At 66.1% G+C, this 19,153-nt stretch overlaps 3 protein-coding genes across 5 annotated transcripts in view; 2 read left to right on the top strand and 1 right to left on the bottom strand.

Annotated features, from left to right (window-relative positions):
- Positions 1 to 19,153, top strand: part of FAU (FAU ubiquitin like and ribosomal protein S30 fusion) — a 581,541-nt gene that overhangs the window by 442,666 nt on the left and 119,722 nt on the right. The window lies entirely within an intron of this gene.
- On the top strand, positions 6,099 to 8,613 carry RNASEH2C (ribonuclease H2 subunit C). 2 transcript variants are annotated; one of them, XM_030970015.1, is made up of 4 exons: positions 6,099 to 6,640; positions 6,888 to 7,009; positions 7,200 to 7,317; positions 7,687 to 8,603. In XM_030970015.1, exons 1-3 carry the CDS (start codon positions 6,499 to 6,501, stop codon positions 7,251 to 7,253), a joined length of 318 nt encoding a protein of 105 aa, XP_030825875.1. In that variant the 5' UTR covers positions 6,099 to 6,498; the 3' UTR covers positions 7,254 to 7,317; positions 7,687 to 8,603. The 2 variants fall into 2 exon arrangements, with proteins under 2 accessions (XP_030825875.1, XP_030825876.1); XM_030970016.1 differs by lacking the exon at positions 6,888 to 7,009 and having other exon boundaries at positions 7,687 to 8,613.
- On the bottom strand, positions 7,867 to 19,086 carry KAT5 (lysine acetyltransferase 5). Of its 2 annotated transcripts, XM_030969967.1 has the most exons (14): positions 19,030 to 19,086; positions 18,813 to 18,879; positions 18,150 to 18,218; positions 17,481 to 17,617; positions 15,845 to 16,042; positions 14,867 to 14,947; positions 14,083 to 14,157; positions 12,588 to 12,836; positions 11,168 to 11,257; positions 10,938 to 11,078; positions 10,568 to 10,661; positions 10,147 to 10,306; positions 9,258 to 9,339; positions 7,867 to 8,623 (listed from the first exon to the last, which is right to left on the bottom strand). In XM_030969967.1, exons 1-14 carry the CDS (start codon positions 19,036 to 19,038, stop codon positions 8,489 to 8,491), a joined length of 1,587 nt encoding a protein of 528 aa, XP_030825827.1. In that variant the 5' UTR covers positions 19,039 to 19,086; the 3' UTR covers positions 7,867 to 8,488. The 2 variants fall into 2 exon arrangements, with proteins under 2 accessions (XP_030825827.1, XP_030825828.1); XM_030969968.1 differs by lacking the exon at positions 15,845 to 16,042 and having other exon boundaries at positions 7,873 to 8,623.

Raw genomic sequence — 19,153 nt, 5'->3', positions numbered from 1 at the left:
GGTTCTGATGGATCCCCTGATCCCGATGGATCCCCCAATTGACCCCAATGGATCACCCGATCCCGGCCTGATGGATCCCCCAGGATCCTCAGTCAGGTTTGACGCTGGATCCCTGCTGAGTTTGATCCCAGGTCCGGAGTGTTTGGTCAATGTCCGCAGCTGGTCCCAAACCCTTTTGCAGTTTTGGTGCTGGATCCCAAATATTTGGTCAATATCAGCACCAAACCCCAGATCCTTGGTGCGTTTTGATGCTGGATCCCGAGGATTTGGTTGATTTCAGCTCCTGGTCGCAGATCCCAGGTCGGCTTTGGTGCTGGATCCCAAATCCCGGTGCTGGATCCCCAATCCCGGCGCTGGATCCCAAATCCCGGTGCTGGATCCCCAATCCCGGTGCTGGATGCTGGATCCCCAATCCTGGTGCTGGATCCCCAATCCCGGTGCTGGATCCTCAGTCCCGGTGCTGGATCCCAAATCCCGGTGCTGGATCCCCAATCCCGGTGCTGGATCCCCAATCCTGGTGCTGGATCCCCAATCCCGGTGCTGGATCCCCAATCCCGGTGCTGGATCCGTGCTGGATCCCAAATCCCAGTGCTGGATCCCCAATCCCGGTGCTGGATCCCCAGTGCGATCCCCAATCCGGTGCTGGATCCTCAGTCCCGGTGCTGGATCCCAAATCCCGGTGCTGGATCCCCAATCCCGGTGCTGGATCCCGGTGCTGGATCCCCGGTCCCCAGAGGATCCCGGATTTGGGCTCAGATCCCGGCGATTGGAGCAGTTCCGGTGCCCGATCCCGGTCTGGCGTCACCGCGATCCGCTGTCCCCGCTGTCCCCGCTGTCCCCGCTGTCCCCGCCCGCTGTCACCACCGCTGTCCCCGCTGTCACCGGTGCCGAGCCCCGCGCCGCCCCCTCAGCACCGGGGCCGGCTGTGCTGTCCCGGGGCTGTCCCGGTTGTGCCGTCCCGGTGCCGGTCCTGGCTCTGTTATCCCGGTCCTGGCTCTGTTATCCCGGTTCTGGCTCTGTTATCCCGGTTGTGCTGTCCCGGTCCCGGCAGTGCTGTCCTGGTCCCGGTCCCGGAGCTGTCCCGGTCCTGTCCCGGTCCCAGCGGTCCCGTCCCAGTCCCGACGGTTCTGTCCCGGTGCTGTCGTTCTGTCCCGGTTCTGTCCCGGTGCTGTCCCGGTGCTGTCCCGCTGCCCTCCCAGCCGTGCCGTGCCGTGCCGTGCGGTGCCGGTGCCGGCGGTGCCGCCCCGCCGCGCGTCCCCCGTCCCGCCCCGCGCTGCTGTCCCGGACCGGTTCCGCCGGTCGGGCCGGGCCGCGCCGCAGCCGGAGCCGGTCGGGCGGGCGCCGCTTGGGAAATAACGGGGGAGCCCCCGCCCCGGCCCGGGGACAGCACCGGGGACACCGGGGAAGACACCCGGGGACGTGGGGGGACATCGGGACATTGGGAACAGGGGCGGGGGACATGGGGGGACATTTAGCGGCATTTGGGGACATTGGGGACACCGGGATGGGGGACACGGAGAGTTTGGGGTGAGCTGGACAGAGGGACAGAGGGACAGAGAGGAACATGGGGACACGGGGATGGCGTCCACGGGGGGGCTTAAGATGTCCCCAGGGGGGTCAGGGTGTCCCCAGGGTGGGTCAGGGTGTCCCCAGGGGGGTCAGGGTGTCCCCAATGGGGGGTCAATGTGTCCCCAGTGAGGGGTCACGGTGTCCCCAGGGGGGGTCACCTGCCTTCCCCCCCCCCGGTCCGGTTCGGGTCCCCGGTGCCCCCGGGGGGAGGGCAGGGGGCGGGGGGCGGGGCCGGTCCGACCGGACCGGGGGTGACACGGGGGGGACACGGGTTCTGCAGGTCCCGGGGGGGCTCTGTGGGTCCACAGGAGCCCCCGAGCCGCCTGTGGATAACCCCGCCCCTATGACGTCACTCCACATGGTGATATGACGTCATCCATCACGACCGTTACATCACCGGGGAGGGGCGGAATCCTGGGGGGGAGGGGAGCGCGGTGACGTCACAACCTCCACTCCGCCGCTTCCCGCGGCCCCGGCGGGGGGAGTGACGTCACGCTTTGGAGGGCGGGTTGCCGTGACGTCACGTTGCTCCCGGCAGCCCCCGCGGCCATGGCGGGGGGGGGTCCCTGGGCCCGGCTCGCGGCCGCGCTCGCGCCCCCCGCGCCCCCCGCCCTGCGGCGGCCCCGCCCCTCGCTACGTCATCAGGTGTGCGACGGGAGAGAGGGGCGGGGCCGGGGGTTTGGGTCACCTGGGGGATTTGGGGTCACCTGAGGGGATTTGGGGTCCTTGGGTGGGATTTGGGGTCCCTGGGGATGATTTGGGGTCCCTCGAGGAGAATTTGGGACATTTGGGTGTGATTTGGGGTCCCTGGGTGTGACTTGGGGTCTCTGGGGATGATTTTTGGTCCTTTGAGGGAAATTTGGGGTCCCTTGAGGAGAATCTGGGATCTTTAAGTGTGATTTGGGGTCCCTGGGGATGATTCGGGGTCACTTGATGGAAATTTGGGATCTTCGGGTGTGATTTGGGGTCCCTCGAGGAGAATTTGGCTTCCCTGTGTGTGAAGTCCCCTGAGGGGAGTTTTTGGTCCCCTGAGGGGAATTTGGGGTCCTTTGAGGAGAAGTTTTGGTTCCTGCCGGGCCCGTTCCGCACGCCCCGTGTTGGGGGGGGGTCTCTCGGGGGTCTCACCGCCCCCTCCCCAATTCCCGCTCGCAGACGGAGCTGCTGCTGCTGCTGCTCGATTCCCCGCCGCTCCCGGCCGCTCCCGGTTCCGCCGATGCCGGGGCGGCTCTGCTGGCGCTGCTGGCCGAGCAGCCCCGGGGCCGGGGCCGGGGCCGGGGCCGGGCCGGGGCCGGGGCCGGGCCCGCCGCGGGCGCTGCTGCTCGTGGCCGCGCTCTCGGTGCTCGCGGCCCGCGGGGACCGCGCGGGGCTGGCGGCGCTGGCGGCGCTGCTGCAGCGCCCGGGGGGCGCGGGGGGCCCCCGGCGGCGGCCGCCGAGTGCCTGCGGGAGCTGCGCCGCATCGGGGCCGCCGGGACCCCCCCCGGGAGCACCGGGACCCCCCCCGGGAGCACCGGGACCCCCCCCGGGAGCACCGGGAGCACCGGGCGGGGCTGCCCCGCGCTGCAGCCGCTGCTGCTGCTGAGGGCGGAGGAGGTGGGAGGTGAGTGGGGGGCGAGGGGGCGTTCCCAGTATGGACTGGGAGGGTCCCAGTAAGAACTGGGGGGTCCCAGTGGGTCCCAGTAAGAACTGGGGGGCGATTGGGGAGGGTGGGGCCGCCAGTAAGGACTGGGGGGGTCCCAGTAAGGGTTGAGAGGGGACCAGTATGGACTGGGAAGGTCCCAGTGGGTCCCAGTAAGGTCTGAAGGGGTCCCAGTGGGTCCCAGTAAGAGTTGGGAGGGTCCCAGTAAGAACTGGGAGGGGGACCAGTCAGTCCCAGTAAAGTCTGAAGGGATTCCGCTAAGGATTGGGAGGTTCCCAGTGTGTCCCAGTATGGACCGGGATGGTCCCAGTGTGTCCCAGTAAGGACTGGGAGGATCCTGGTCGGTCCCAGTAAGGATGAGGAGGGTCCCAGTAAGGACTGGGGGAGTCCCAGTAGAGTCTGCAGGGATCCCAGTAAGGAGTGAGCAGGTCCCAGTCTGTCCCAGTGCCGCACTGGGATGATCCCGTGGGGACATCCCGGGGAGCTGGGGAGGATCCCAGTACATCCCAGTACATCCCAGTACAGCCCAGTACAGCCCAGTGTGTGTGTGGGGAGGGGTTTGGGGGATCCCCCAGCCCCCCCCCCGACCCCCCGATCCCTTCATCCCCCCCAGACCCAGCGGATCCCTGGGGAGAGGCGGGGCTGGAGCCCGGTGAGTGCAGAGACCCCCAAAATGGCAGGGACCCCCCCCAAAATCCCCGGGACCCCCCCCCAAAATCCCCGGGACCCCCCCCATTTCAATCTCCTGCAAATCCCAGAGACCCCCCCACAATTGCAGACCCCCCCCCAAGACCCCCACATCCCGGGGACCCCTCCCCCAAATCCCAGGGACCCCCCCAATCCCAAACCCCCCCGGATTCCCCCCTTTGTGACCCCCCCCCATTTCAATCTCCCCAAATCCCACCCCCTAAATTCCAGGGACCCCCCGCCCAAAACCCCAGATTCCCCCAGGACCCCCAAACTCTCAGGGACCCCCCAGGATCCCCCCCCATTTCAATCCCCCCATTTCTAACGCCCCCCCCCCCAGGCTCTGCCTTCGGCCTCGCCCCCCCCGCCCGGGCCCAGCTCCTTCATCTCCCTCACTTCGGGGGGGGGGTCCCGGGAGCGCCCCCGGTTTTGGCCTCGGCGGACCCGGCCCCGGTGCAGGCGGCGCTGCTGGGGGGGGCTCTCGGCGCGGGGGGGGCGCCCCGGTTGGCGGCGCTGGCGCTGCACCCCGCCCTGCCCCCCCCCCTGCGCCTCTTCTTCCTCCTCTGCCTCCTGCGGGGGGGGTCGGGGACCCCCAGAACCCGCCCTGCCCCCCGGAGCTGCCCCCCCATCTGGCGGCCGCGCTGTTCCCGGGGGGGGGCGGCGGCCGCGGGGACCCCCCCGAGCTGTTCCTGCCCCGTTTCGAGGCGGCCGCGGCGCTTTGCGCCCCCTCCCCCCGAATCCCGGGGGGGGCCCTGAGACCCCCGACCCCCCCCCAAATCCCGGGGGGGCGCGAGTGGCTCTGGGGGCTGGTGGAGGTTTTGGGGGGGGGTTCCCCCGATTTGTTCTGCCGGGCCGTCCTCGCCTATTGCCGCCGTTTCGGGGGGGTCCCGGGGGGGGATTTGGGGGTCGCGGCTCAGAAATTATTGGGGGGGGGTCTCCCCGCGGCCCCCCCGCACCTGCTGGAGCTCGCCAAGGTTTTGGGGGGGTCGCTGGGGGGGGCTCTGATGGCGCAGGTGCTGCGGGCCCCCCCGCCGCCCCCCGGCTCCCCCCAGCTCCGGGCGGTGCTGAAGGTGCTGCGGGACCCCCCCGGGACCCCCCCCCAAATGCTGCCCCGGCTCCGGGGCTACCTGCGGAGGGCGCTGGCGGCCGGGGGGGGCGGCTGGGGGGGGGCGCAGGGGGTGCTGAGCGCCGCCGCGCCCCTCCTGCCCCGCGGGGGGGTCCCGCTGTGCCCCCCCCCGCCCCGGGACCCCCCCGCATTTTGGGGAGGGGGCGACCCCGACCTGTGGGATCGCTGCCGCCTGCAGGGGGCGCTGGCGGCCGCGCTGGGCCCCCCAAACTGGCCGCGGTGTTGGGGCCCCCCGCGCCGCGGCCCCGCGCCCCTCCCCAAAACGGCCCCGGGGAGGGGCCGGGGCGCCCCCCTCGCTGCTGCCCGCGCCCCCCGCTCCGCCTGCGCTGCCTCCCCGGGCCCCTCCCCCGCTCTGCGCCCCCGGAGCCCCCAGGACCCCGGAGGGCTGGGGGGGCGCTGCTGGCGGGGGGGCGGCCCGTGCCCCTCCCCCTGCGCCTGCGCCTGGAGCCTCTGGGGGGGCCCCGACCCGAGGGGACCCCAACCCGGCCCGGGGGCTCCGGGACCCCTCCCCAGATTGCGGCCCCGCCCCCCCCCGTGCTGGCGCTGCAGCTGCTGCTGGCCGGGGGCGGGGCCTGGGCCGAGGGGGCTCTGGCGGCGCTGGGGGCGGGGCGCGGGGGGCGTGGGGGAGGGGCCGAGCTGACCCTGACCCTGCGCCTCCCCGGGCCCTGCCCCCCTCGCTCGAGGCCGCCGCCATTTTCAGCCCGGGGGGGGGGAACCCCCGAGAAGGGGGAGGGGGCTCGTTCCTGGCGCCCCTCCCCCCGCTGGAGCTGCCGCTGGGGGTTCGGCTCCGCCCCCTCGCCCTCCCCCCGCCCTGGGACCCCCCCCGCGCCCGCTGCGCCTTCGAGGCGCTCTGGGGGGCGCTGGGGGGGGGCCCCGAGACCCTCCTGCTGCTGGGGGGGGGCGCGGCCGCCCCTCCCCCCGCGCTCGCCCCCCTGTTGGTCCCCGCGGAGGGGGGAGGGGCAGAGGGGGGGGGATGGGCGCTGGCGGCCGCCGCCCCCCCCCGGGGAGTGGTCCTGGCGCGGGGGGGGCCGGGGGGGGCGGGGCGGGTGCGGGGGCAGCGCTGGGGGGGGGTCCTGCTGCTGGCGCGGCTGCTGCGGGGGGAGGGCGGCGCCTGAGATGTCGCGACACAGCGGGGTGGGCGTGTCGGGACATGGCGCCCCCCCAGCCCCCGTTTTGTGACCACCCCCCCCCTCAAAAAACACTTGGAAAGCGCAAAATCCGTGTCCGGCTCTGTGAGGGGGGGTCTGAGGGTATCTCTGTGGGGCTGGGGGCTCCCATAGGGCCGGGGGTGTCCCTTGGGGTCTGGGGAGGGGTCCCAGTACACGAGGAGGGGGCTTAAACCCCCCCCGACCCCAAACCTCCCACTTCCGCCATATTTCCTCCCCCATGGGCGCCGCCATCTTTGTTTCCTCCAACATGGCGCTTCCGGCGCGCTTTGACGTCACTTCCGCACTCCCAATTTTCTCCCCCCCCATCTAAAATGGCGGCTCCCGTTCGGGTCCGGGTCCCTCCCGGGGCTCCCCCGGAGCCGCTCCCGGTTCAGCTCCTGCCCTGCCGGATCCAGCACGACGGGCCCGCCCCTGTGGCCGCGTTCCTGCGGGCCCGGCCCGGCCCGGACGGCGGTGAGGGCCGGGGGTCCGGGGGGGATCGGATTTGGGGGGGGATCCTGAGGGGAACCCTGAATTTGGGGGGATCCTGAGGGGGCTCCTGAGTTTGGGGGGGTGGGATTGGGTTTGGGGGGGGCTCTGGGAATGGGGTGGGGGCGGGTTTGGTGGTCGTGGGGAGGTTTTCGGGGGTCCCAGGGAGGTTGTTGGGGGGGGTTTGGGGGTCCCTCCCCCCTCACTCTCTTCCCCCCCCTCACCCCCCCAGATCTCTGGGCCTCGTTCCGGGGGCGCCGTTTGGGGGGTCGGGAGCTGCCGCTGCCCCCCGGCTACACGGGGGCGGTGCTCAGGGGGGGGGAGCCCGGAGAGCCCCCCCGGGGCGACCCCCAGGTGAGGCAGAGGGACCCCAAATCCCCTCCGTGGGGCAGAGACCCCCAAACCCCCCTGTGGGGCTCAGACCCCCAAACCCCCCCTGGGGGGCAGAGACCCCTCCCCCTTTTCCCCTCCCGGGGGTCTCAGCCCCCATGTTCCCCCCGGGGGGGGGTCTCAGCCCCGTGTCCCCCCTGCCCTTTGCCCCCAGGCCGCCTCGGTGACAGTGACCGGGACGTTCGGGGCCATCACGGACTGGGGGTGACAGCGCCCCCCCCCCCGGGCGGGGCCTGGCCCGGGCGCTGCAGTGGGGACCCCTGGCCCAGGCCGTGAGTCTGGGGGGGGGCACATTGTGGGGGTGCATCTGGGGGGGGGGCTGGGGTCACATCTCGGGGGTCCAGGGTCACATTTGGGGCATGGGGGGGGGTCTCACTGGGGGGCTGGGGGTGCATTTTCGGGGGGCTGGGGGCACATATGGGCGTCTGGGGTCTTGGTTGGGGAGTTTGGGGTCCCATTTGGGGGGCTAGGGTGACATTTGGGGGGCTGGGGGCACATTCGTGGGGGCTGGGGTCCCATTTGTGCTCTGGGGTCAGATTTGGGGGATCCAGGGTCACATTTGGGGTCTGGGGTCACATTTGGGGTCTGGGGTCTCGTTTGGGGGTCCCTGAGCCCACCCCCCGACCCTGTCCCTCCCCCAGCTCCACGCCCCCGTGACCGAGGACATCGAGGAGGAGGCGGAGCCATGACAGGCCACGCCCAGAGGGGGGTGGAGCCTGTACAAGCCACACCTCTCTCCATGGCATCAACGAACCAACTGGAGCCACGCCCACAACAGAAAGAGCCTTAAAACCACACCCACCTCATTACCAGCATTGGCCACACCCAGTGGGCGGGGCTTATTTTAACTCAGAGTGCCTGGAGCTCCTCCCAGTGTGGGTGGAACCACTGGAAGCTCCACCTACTTTATTTAAAAACCAAATACGTTCATAGGAGACTGCCCACAAATGAAGCCACTCCCGCAATGGGCGGAGCCTCCAAAAGCCACACCCACCTCCAATGCCGCACCCCCAGTTGGTGGAGCCTCCCAAAGCCACACCCACACACAATACCATGCCCACAATGGGAGGAGCCTCACAAAGCCACACCCACAGCAGGTGGAGCATTCCAAAGCCACACCTACACATGATGCCACTCCCACTGTGGGTGGAGACTCCCAAAGCCACTCCCACAGTGGGTGTGGCCTGATAAGACCCCGCCCCTTTCATGGTCAATAAAGGATTTGCAGCGCCAGGCGTGGGCGGGGCCAGGTGCTGTTTAATGAGCGACTCCAGGTAATGAGGGGGGCGTGGCCTGTCAGGGTGTGGCCCGGGGGCGTGGCCAGGCTTGGCAGGGCGCTTCCTGGGTGTGACGTGCCCTGGGTGTGGCCCAGCAGGGTGTGGCCTGCCGGGGCGCGATCCCGGTGGGTGTGGCCTGCCGGGGCATGGCCCGGGGGGCGTGGCCTCACCATTTCCCGCGCTTGCTCCAGTCCTTGGGGGTGAAGTGCAGGCACTTGGCGTCGATGCGCAGCAAACGCTTGAGCATGGCGCGCTCGTGGCCCTCGACGATGTCCTCGGACAGCGTCAGGATGTACTGACCCTGCGGGACAGGTGGGACAGGTGAGACAGGTGTGCACAGGCGTGTTAGTGTGTACTGACCCCGTACAGGTGTGCAGTGTGTCAGTGTGTACTGACCACAGGCGTGTCAGTGTGTACTGACCCTGCACAGGTGTGTCAGTGTGTACTGACCCCGTACAGGTGTGCACAGGTGTGTCAGGATGTAGTGACCCCGTACAGGTGTGCACAGGTGTGTCACGTGTGTCAGGATGTACTGACTCTGTGGGACAGGTGTGTGCAGGTGTGCTAGGATGTACTGACCCTGCACAGGTGAGACAGGTGTGCACAGGTGTGTCAGGGTGTACTGACCCCGTACAGGTGTGCACAGGTGAGGGACAAATTTGTGGCACCCAGGTGTATGAAGGGGGACCCAGGGAGATATTTCATGGCCCCCCCAGGTGTGTTGGGCCTACCCCCCCCCAGGTGTGTTCAGCCCCCCCAGGTGTGTTTGGGCCCCCCAGGTGTGTTCGGCCCCCCCAGGTGTGTTGGGCCCCCCCCCCAGGTGTGTTCAGCCCCCCCAGGTGTGTTCAGCCCCCCCAGGTGTATTCAGCCCCCCCAGGTGTGTTTGGGCCCCCCCAGGTGTGTTCAGCCCCCCCAGGTGTGTGTTGGGGCCCCACCTTGTAGTAGTTGATGAGGTTCAGGTACTGCAGGGTGGAGATCACGTCCTCCTTCTTGATGCTCGTGATCTCGCTGATCTCACTGGGGGAGGGGCAAATCAGGGGGGGCTCCACCCCCTGAGCCCCACAAAACCCCCAGAATCCCCCCAAAATCCCCCAACCCCCCGACCCACCTGAGACCCCCAAACCCCCCCAAGGTTGGGAAAACGAGGGTGTGGAGCCTCAAATGTGGGGGCGTGGTTAAAGTTTGGGGGCGTGGCCTGCAGGAGGCTCAACATTGATTGACAGGTGGGGCAGAGTCTTGGGTGTGGCCTGTAAGGGGTGTGGCTTTTGTGATGGTGGGCGTGGCCTGTGAGAGCTGCCACTATTGGGCATTGCTCTGTGGTGGGTAGAGCTTCGGGAAGGGGTGGAGCCTCAATGAAAGGGGCGTGGCCTGGGTGAGCTGCCCATATGGGTTATTACTCTGTGTAGGCGGAGCTTAGGGATGGGGTTGAGCCTCGGGGAAAGGGGCGTGGCCTGGGTGAACATCTTGTATTGCATATTGCTCTGTGTAGGCGGAGCTTAGGCATGGGGTGGAGCATCAAGGAAAGGGGTGTGGCCTGGGGGAGCTACCACTATTGGGTATTGCTCATGTGGGTGGAGCCTTGGGAAGGGGTGGGACCTCAGAGTAAAGGGGTGTGGCTGTATAAAGCCTCAGGGAAAGGGGTGTGGCTTTATGAAGGCGCGTGGTCTATGTGAGCTGCCACAATTGGGTGTTGCTCCATGGTGGGCGGAGCCTCGCAGTAAGGGGTGGAGCCTCTTGGTGTGGGTTTATAAGGGGAACGTGGCCTTGGGAAGGGGGCGTGTCCGCGGGGAGGGGGCGTGGCCTCGGGAAGGGGGCGTGTCTCACTTGATGGTGATCTGGGGCCGCTCGCCGGCCTCGGCCTTGAGCCCCATGAGGATCTCCAGGATGGTCTGGGACCAGTAACTGCGGTACGAGAGCAGCCCCAGGTCCGAGAGCGGCTTCTCGGGGGTGCCCGTCTTGCCCTCCACCTTGGACAGCTCGTAACCTGCGACAGGTGAGGGGCAGGGACAGGTGAGACAAGGCTGGGATAGATGAGAAACAGGAGGAACAGGTGAAGGACAAGGGGGACAGGGCTGGGACAGGTGATTTGGGGGAGGTTCCCAGGATTTGGGGTGGAGTTTGGGGGTTTCCCAAGATTTGGGAGTTCCCAGGGGTTTGGGGTGGGGTTTGGGGTGGGGTTTGGGGTGGGGTTTGGGGTGGGGTTTGGGGTGGGGTTTGGGGTTTGGGGGGGGTTTGGGGCACTGACTGAACTCGATGAGCAGCTTGCCGTAGCCGCGGCGCTGGTACGGGGGCAGGGTCAGGATGCAGGCCACGTTGTAATCCTCGGTCGACTCCTTCTCCTGCAGGAAACCCCAGGAATGGGACCCCAAAATCCCCTGGGACCGCCCCAAAAATCTCTGGGATTGCACCCAAAAACCCCCCAGGATCAGATGCCAAAATCCCCTGGGATTGCACCCAAAAATCTCTGGGATTAAACCTGAGAATTCCCTAGGATCGGATCCCAAAATCCCCTGGGACCGCCCCAAAACCCCTCCTGGAGCTCCCAAAATCCCTCAGCAATCCCCAAACCCCCTTTTTCCCCCTCCAGACCCCCCAAACCCCCCCAGAGCCCCCACCTTGGAGAAGTAGCCCACGATGTGGAAGCCTTTGCAGTCGTACTCGGTCATGACGTAGAAGAGGAAGGGGTCGGTGTCGTAGTAAAGGGTCTTGTGGTCCAGGAAACACTTGGCCAGGAGGCAGAGGTTCTGGGAATAGCTCTGGGGAGGGGTCCCGGGGGGCTCAGCGGGGTGCGGGATGGGGGGGAGCCCCCCGGGACCCTCCCCAGAGCCCCCCAAAGCCCCCTGACCTTGTTCTTGCGGCCGTCGATCTCGAAGAAGGAGATGGTGCCCTTGCGGTAAATCTCGTTGCCAGGGGGGTGCCGCAGGTCACACTTGGTCTGGGGGGGTTTTGGGGGGGATTTTGGGGGGGTTTTGGGGGTTTGGGGGTGGGGGATGGAAGGGGAAGATTGGGGGTGAAAACGGGGAAGGGAAAAAGGGGAGAAAAAGGGAAATCAGGGAGAAGGAATGGGGAGAGAGGAAGGAGGAAATTGGGGGTAAGGGGGTCTCTAAATTCCCCCAAATCCCCCCAAAACTCCCCCAAATCCCCTTGAAACCTCCCAAAATCTCCTCAAATCCCCTTGGGGATGCCCCAAATCAGGGATTCCTGGGTCCAGCCTTGCCCTGTCTCCTGAAAACCCCTCAAAACTCCCCCAAACTCCCCTGAAACTCCCCTAAAACTCCCCCAAACTGCCCTAAATCCCCGAAACTCCCCCAAATCTCCCTGAAACTCCTCCAAATCCCCCCAAACTCCCCTAAAACTCCCCCAAATCCTCCTGAACTCCCTCCAACTCTCCCCTAAACTCCCCCAAGCCCCCCTAAAACTTCCCCAAATCCCTCTGAAACTCCCTGCAAACCCCTCTAAATTCCCCCAAATTCCCCTGAAACTCCCCCAAATCCCCCTAAAACCACCCTGAAATGCCCCCAAATCCCCCCAAACCTCCCTGAAACTCCCCCAAGTCCCTCTGAAACTCCTCAAACCCCTCTAAACTCCCCCAAATCCCTCTGAAACTCCTCAAACCCCTCTAAACTCCCCCAAATCCCTCTGAAACTCCTCAAACCCCTCTGAACTCCCCCAAATCCCCCTAAAACCACCCTGAAACACCCTCAAATCCCCCCTAAACACTCCCAAATTCCACCAAACCTCCCTAAAACTCCCCCAGATCCCTCTGAAACTCCTCAAACCCCTCTAAACTCCCCCAGATCCCTCTGAAACTCCTCAAACCCCTCTAAACTCCCCCAAATCCCTCTGAAACTCCCCCAAGTCCCTCTGAAACTCCTCAAACCCCTCTAAACTCCCCCAAATCCCTCTGAAACTCCTCAAACCCCTCTAAACTCCCCCCAAATCCCTCTGAAACTCCTCAAACCCCTCTGAACTCCCCCAAATCCCTCTGAAACTCCCCCAAATCCCTCTGAAACTCCTCAAACCCCTCTAAACTCCCCCAAATCCCTCTGAAACTCCCCCAAATCCCTCTGAAACTCCTCAAACCCCTCTAAACTCCCCCAAAGTCCCCTGAAACTCCCCCAAGTCCCTCTGAAACTCCTCAAACCCCTCTAAACTCCCCCAAGTCCCTCTGAAACTCCTCAAACCCCTCTAAACTCCCCCAAATTCCCCTGAAACTCCCCCAAATCTCTGTGAGCCCCCCCAGACGTGCCCCGGGCCCCGTTTACCAGGTGCCGCTGCAGGCAGCGCAGGCTGTGGCCGTACTTGAGGCAGAACTCGCACAGGTAGAGCACCGGCAGCCCCGTGAGCTCCTGCGGGTACGGCGAGAAGTACCAGGGCTTGAGGCGGTGCCGGCCCAGCTCGATGCACTCGATGTTCTTCATCCTGGTGACGATGTCGTCGTGGCTGCGGTCGGACACCAGGCTGCCCGTCATCCTCGGGGCAGAGGGGGCCCCGTCTGAGGAGTCCTGGGAGTCCTGGGGAGAAAAAGGGGGAAAAAGGGGTCAGGGATGGGGGGAAAGGGGGGGGGAAAAAGGGGTCAGGGATGGGGAAAAGGGGTCAGGGGTGGGGAAAAAGGGGTCAGGGATGGGGAAAAAGGGGTCAGGGGTGGGGAAAAGGGGTCAGGGGTGGGGAAAAAGGGGTCAGGGATGGGGAAAAAGGGGTCAGGGATGGGGAAAAGGGGGTCAGGGATGGGGAAAAGGGGTCAGGGGTGGGGGAAAAGGGGTCAGGGGTGGGGTCAGGGATGGAGGGGGACACCAGGCTGCCCTGGTCACCCTGGGGGCTGAGGGGGCCCTGTCTGAGGAGTCCTGGGAGTCCTGGGGAGAAAAAGGGGGAAAAAGGGGTCAGGGATGGGGACAGGGATGGGGACAGGGATGGGGACAGTGGGGGGCAGGGATGGGGACAGAAATGGGACAGAGGGGACAAGAATGGGGTCAGAAATGGGGACAGGGATGGGGACATGACCTGGGGACAGTGGGGGCAGGGATGGGGTCAGAAATGGGACAGAGGGATCAGGGACGGCTGGAGGGGGACACCAGGCTGCCCTGGTCATCCTGGGGGTGAGGGGGTCCGTTGAATCGAGAGCTGGACAGTGGACAGGAATGGGTAGAAATGACAGATGAATGGACAGTGGGGGAGGGTGGAAAGAGGGTGGAATTGATGGACTGGGACAGGGATGGGGACACGGCTGGAGGGGGACACCAGGCTGCCCTGGTCATCCTCGGGGGCTCCGTCTGAGGAGTCCTGGGGACACCAGCAAGGTCAGAAATGGGAACACGGGTGGGGACATGGCCAGGGACAGTCCTGGGGGGGCACAGGGGTCAGGGATGGGGTCAGGGCAGGGCAGCCCCTCCCCCTGCTGTCCCCAGGTGTGTCCCAGGTGTGTCCCAGGTGTGTCCTAGGTGTGTCCCCAATGTCCCCAGTGTCCAGGTGTGCCCAGTTCTAGGTGTGTCCCCAATGTCCCTAGGTGTGTCCCCAATGTCCCCAGGTGTGTCCCAGGTGTGTCCCAGGTGTGTCCCAGGTGTGTCCCCAATGTCCCCAGGTGTGTCCCAGGTGTGTCCCAGGTGTGTCCCCAATGTCCCCAGGTGTGTCCCCAATGTCCCCAGGTGTGTCCCAGGTGTGTCCCAGGTGTGTCCCAGGTGTGTCCCCAATGTCCCCAGGTGTGTCCCCAATGTCCCCAGGTGTGTCCCAGGTGTGTCCCAGGTGTGTCCCAGGTGTCCCCACCTCGTCTGTCCCCAGACACGCCGATTTCCTCTTCCGGCCCGGCTGAGCCGCCACCGCCCGGCGAGCGGAGCCGTTCTGGGGGGAGAGGGGTCAGCACCAGGAAACCCCAAAACCCCAACCCCAACTGCCCAAATCACCCAAAACCCCAAAACGCCCAAAACACAAAACCCCCAAATCACCACAAATCGTCCCAAAACTGCCTCAAATTACCCCAAAATAACCCCAGATCACCCCAAATATCCCAACTCACCCAAAACCAACCCTAAAACTTCCCAAAATGCCCCCAAATCCCCCCAAAATCACCACAGAACAAGTTACTGGTGTTACTGGTTGGCTACTGGTGTTACTGGTGTGTTACTGGTCAGTTACTGGTTGGTTACTGGTGTGTGACTGCTGTTACTGGTCCGTACTGGTGTTACTGGTCAGTTACTGGTGTGTAACTGCTGTTACTGGTCCCTACTGGTGTTACTGGTCCATACTGGTGTGTGCCTGCTGTTACTGGTCCATACTGGTGTTACTGGTCAGTTACTGGTGTGTGACTGCTGTTACTGGTCCATACTGGTGTTACTGGTTGGTTACTGGTGTGTGACTGCTGTTACTGGTCCATACTGGTGTTACTGGTCAGTTACTGGTGTGTGACTGCTGTTACTGGTCCATACTGGTGTTACTGGTCAGTTACTGGTGTGTGACTGCTGTTACTGGTCCATACTGGTGTTACTGGTTGGTTACTGGTGTGTGACTGCTGTTACTGGTCCATACTGGTCCGTACTGGGGCCGGGCTCACCTGGGGGAACACGGACGCCTGCGAGGTCTCGGTGGGGGCGGGGACGGGCGTGGCCGGGGACACCACCTCCACCTTGCGCTTCTGGGACCAGTGCAGACCAGTTCAGACCAGTTCCATCCGGTTCAGTCCATCCCAGTTCCTCCCAGTCCATCCCAGTCCCATCCCAGTCCGTCCCAGTCCATCCTAGTCCGTCCCAGTCCGTCCCAGTCCCATCCCAGTCCGTCCCAGTCCGTCCCAGTCCCATCCCAGTCCATCCTAGTCCGTCCCAGTCCGTCCCAGTCCCATCCCAGTCTGTCCCAGTCCCATCCCAGTCCCTCCCAGTCCGTCCCAGTCCCTCCCAGTCCCCCCCAGTCCATCCCAGTCCCTCCCAGTCTATCCCAGTCCCCCCCAGTCCATCCCAGTCCCTCCCAGTCTATCCCAGTGTTCCCAGTATGCCCGAGGAAGGGGAGGCTCAGGGGACACCCGGCTGTGGGGACAGGGATGGGGACAGGGTGACAGGAACCCCTGGGGACACCACGGGTGACAAAACCGGGACCTGCCAGGGGCCATTTCTGGGGCTGCTTTTGGGGCCAGCTGGGGACACTGGGGCCATCAGGGGACATTGAAGCTATAGGAGACCCTGGGGACATTGGGGACAGTGGGGACATTAGGGGATATTTGGGGACCCTGGGGCCATTGGGGACCCTGGGGCAATTGGTGTCACTGGGGACCCTGGAGCCATTGGGGACATTGAGGACGTTGGGGGACACTGGAGACATTGAGGGACCCTGCGGACATTTGTGGACCCTGGGGACATCTGGGGCCATTGGGAACCCTGGGGACACCAGGGCCATTGGGGGACATTTGAGGACCCTGGGGACATCTGGGGCCATTGGGAACCCTGGGGACACCAGGGCCATTGGGGGACATTTGAGGACCCTGGGGACATTTGGGGACATCTGGGGACATCTGGGGCCGTTTGGGGCCCCCGGGCGTTACCGTGGGGCGCTGGGGGGGCTCGGCCTCGCTCTCCTTGGGCAGGTGCAAGCGGAGCGTGATTGGTGGCCCCGCTGGTGGCCCCGCTGGTGGCCCTGCCGGTGGCCCTGGTGGCCCCAGCGGTGGCCCCGGCGGTGGCCCCGGTGGCCCTGGCAAACTCTTCCCGCTGGCCACCGGCAGCGCCAGCTCCAGGCTCTTCCTCTGCGCCGGGAGGAAGAGGAGGGTTTAGGGGGACACCCAGGGGACACCCAGGGGACACCGAGGGGACAAAGCCACCACGGCTCGGGGCCCTCCCGGCACCCCCAGGTCCCCTCCCTGGGGACAGCCCTGGGTGGCCCCAAGGGCTCCTAAAGGGGGTGAGGTGGCCTCGAGGGGACAGGGGTGTCCCCAAGGTCCCTTACAGGGGTCAGGGATGTCCCCAAGGGGTCAGGGATGTCCCCAGGATCCCCTTAGAGGGGTTGGGGATGTCCCCAAGGGGTCAGGGATGTCCCCAGGGTCCCTTAGAGGGGTTGAGGATGTCCCCAAGGGGTCAGGGATGTCCCCAGGGTCCCTTAGAGGGGTTGGGGATGTCCCCAAGGGGTCAGGGATGTCCCCAGGGTCCCCTTAGAGGGGTTGGGGATGTCCCCAAGGGGTCAGGGATGTCCCCAGGGTCCCCTTAGAGGGGTTGGGGATGTCCCCAAGGGGTCAGGGATGTCCCCAGGGTCCCTTAGAGGGGTCACGGGATCCCCAAGGGGTCGGAAATGTCCCCAAGGTCCCCAGAAAGGGACTGAGGATGTCCCCAGGGTTCCCTAAAGGAGTTGCAGCTGTCCCCAAGGGGTCGAGGTGTCCCCAGTGTCCCTTAAAAGGTTCAGCAATGTCCCCAGGGTCCCCTAAAGGGGCTGGGGATGTCCCCAGTGGTCCAGGGTGACCCCTGAGGGGGTCCTGGGGATGTCACCACCCCCCAGGGCTGTCCCCAGGTGAGTGTCCCCCCACGAGGGGGTTTGGGGACTCCAGCTCTGTCCCCAGTGGCTCCAAGTGTCCCCTGGCCCTGTGTCCCCTCAGTGCTGGCCCTGCTCAGTCCCCCTGTCCTTGCACTGTCACCTGCACCTGGTGTCCCCACGCTCTGTCCCTTGCTGTCCCCTGTCCCCACCCTGCTGTCCCCAGTGTCCTCTGTCCCTCTGGTGTCCCCTCGATGTCCCCTGTCCTCCCGGTGTTCCTTGTCACCCATTTCCCCCAACTCCCTTTTCCCCCATGTCCCCCCCTGTCCCTCACCGTGTCCATGTCGGGGGAGCTAGGCCGGGACCCCCATGTCCCCCCATGTCCCCCTGGTGTCCCCCTGTCCCCCCATGTCCCCCTGTCCCCCCATGTCCCCCTGTCCCCCCATGTCCCCCTGTCCCCCCCATGTCCCCCTGTCCCCCCATGTCCCCCATGTCCCCCATGTCCCCCATGTCCCCCCATGTCCCCCTGTCCCCCCATGTCCCCCATGTCCCCCCCATGTCCCCCATGTCCCCCCTGTCCCCCCCTGTCTCCCCTGTTCCCCATATCCCCCTGTCCCCCATGTCCCCCATGTCCCCCATGTCCCCCCATGTCCCCCCCTGTCCCCCCATGTCCCCCTGTCCCCCATGTCCCCCATGTCCCCCCGTGCCCCCGTGTCCCTCACCGTGTCCCTGTCGGGGGAGCCGGGCCGGGAGCCGGGCAGGCCGTTCTTGGTGGGCGTTTTCGCCTCTTTCCGGGGCACCTGCACCCGCTTCAGGTCCAGCCGGTCGTGGGTCACCCACTCGTCCAGGCGCTTGTTGACTGGGGACAGGGGACACGCACGGTGACAATGCCACCCCGATGTCACCCACGAACCCCCAGGGACCCCTCGATGACTCCTCTGTGTCCCCACCCCATCCCTGGGGACACGCACGGTGACAATGCCACCCCGATGTCACCCATGACCCCTGTGTCCCCACGTGTCCCCACATCCCCTCCGTGTCCCTGTGTTCCTCCATGTCCCCTCTATCCCCCCCTGTCCCCCCATATCCCCGTGTCGCTGTGTCCTGCCATGTCCTGGTGTCCCCATATCCCCCACATGTCCCCATGTCCTCGTGTCCCCATGTCGCTGTGTCCCCCCTCTGTCCCCATGTCCCCCTCATGTCCCTGTGTCTCGCCCATGTCCCCGTGTCCCCCCGATGTCCCTCCTGTCCCTGGTGTCACTCACAGTCGATGTAGTGCACGTAGAGCAGTTTCCTCCCCCATGTCCCCCCGATGTCCCCCATGTCCCCCACGTCCCTGTGTCTCCCCGATGTCCCCCCAGTGTCCCCCCAGTGTCCCCGGTGTCACTCACAGTCGATGTAGTGCACGTAGAACAGTTTTCTCCCGCTGATGTCCTTCACGCTCAGGATCTCGGCCAGTGCTGCAACGAGGTGGGGGTCACCACCCACCCCCTTCTGGGGACCCCCCCCAGGACCCCAGAACACTCCACAGACCCCTAAACCCTCCCCAAACCCACCCAGGGACCCCAAAACCCGACAAGGGGCACCCAAAACACCCCCAGTGACCCCCAAGCCCCCACCCGGAGACCCCAAAAATCCCCCCAGGGACCCCCAAATTTGCCCCAGAGACCCCCAAAACTTACCCAGGGACACCTAAAACCAACTCGGGAACCCCCAAACTCCCCCCCAAGGACCCTCAAACCCACCCAGGGACCTCCCCCCACCCCGGGCTGTCCCCAAACTCCCCCGTGACCCCCTCATGTCCCCAAACTCCCCTGGGACCCCCGACACCCCCAGGCCCAGGCCCAGCCCCCGCCCCGTATTTAGACCACGCCCCAACGCGCCCCGCCCCTCATTTCAAGCCCCGCCCCCTTCCACAGCCCCGCCCATTTCCCTTCCCCAGGCCCCGCCCCTCCCGCCTGCTTCCCGCCCTTTCTCTCAGCCCCCGCCCCCTCCGTAGCCCCTCCCCCGTGCCCTGATTGGCTGCCCCCGCACTAAGCCCCGCCCCAACTCACGCCACTCATCCTCGTTGTCCTGGTTACGGCGCAGCACGGGCAGGCGGCAGCCCTCGGACACCTCCCCCTGCGGGGGCGGGGCCTCGTCAGGGCCGGGGGGGCCCCAAAACCCCCTCGGGGGATTCGGGGGGTCCCCGAACCCTTCGGGAGGCTCCCGGAACCCCTCGGGAGGGTCCCCGAACCCCCTGCGCGCTGCCCCCCCCCGCCCGCTCCCCACCTCCGCCATTCTCCTCCCGGCCTCCGCTTCCGGCCGGCCCGACGCGCTTCCGGGATGCGGCCACGCCCCTTTCCCGTTTTAGCCCCGCCCTCGCTCCCGGCTCCGCCTCCGGTTGGCGGGAGCG

This window comes from Camarhynchus parvulus, unplaced genomic scaffold, assembly GCF_901933205.1.
Source record: "Camarhynchus parvulus unplaced genomic scaffold, STF_HiC, whole genome shotgun sequence".
In the NCBI taxonomy this organism is placed as follows: Eukaryota; Metazoa; Chordata; class Aves; order Passeriformes; family Thraupidae; genus Camarhynchus; species Camarhynchus parvulus.
The sequence above is the reverse complement of the archived record's forward strand: the minus strand, read 5'-3'. Positions and strand labels throughout refer to the sequence as shown.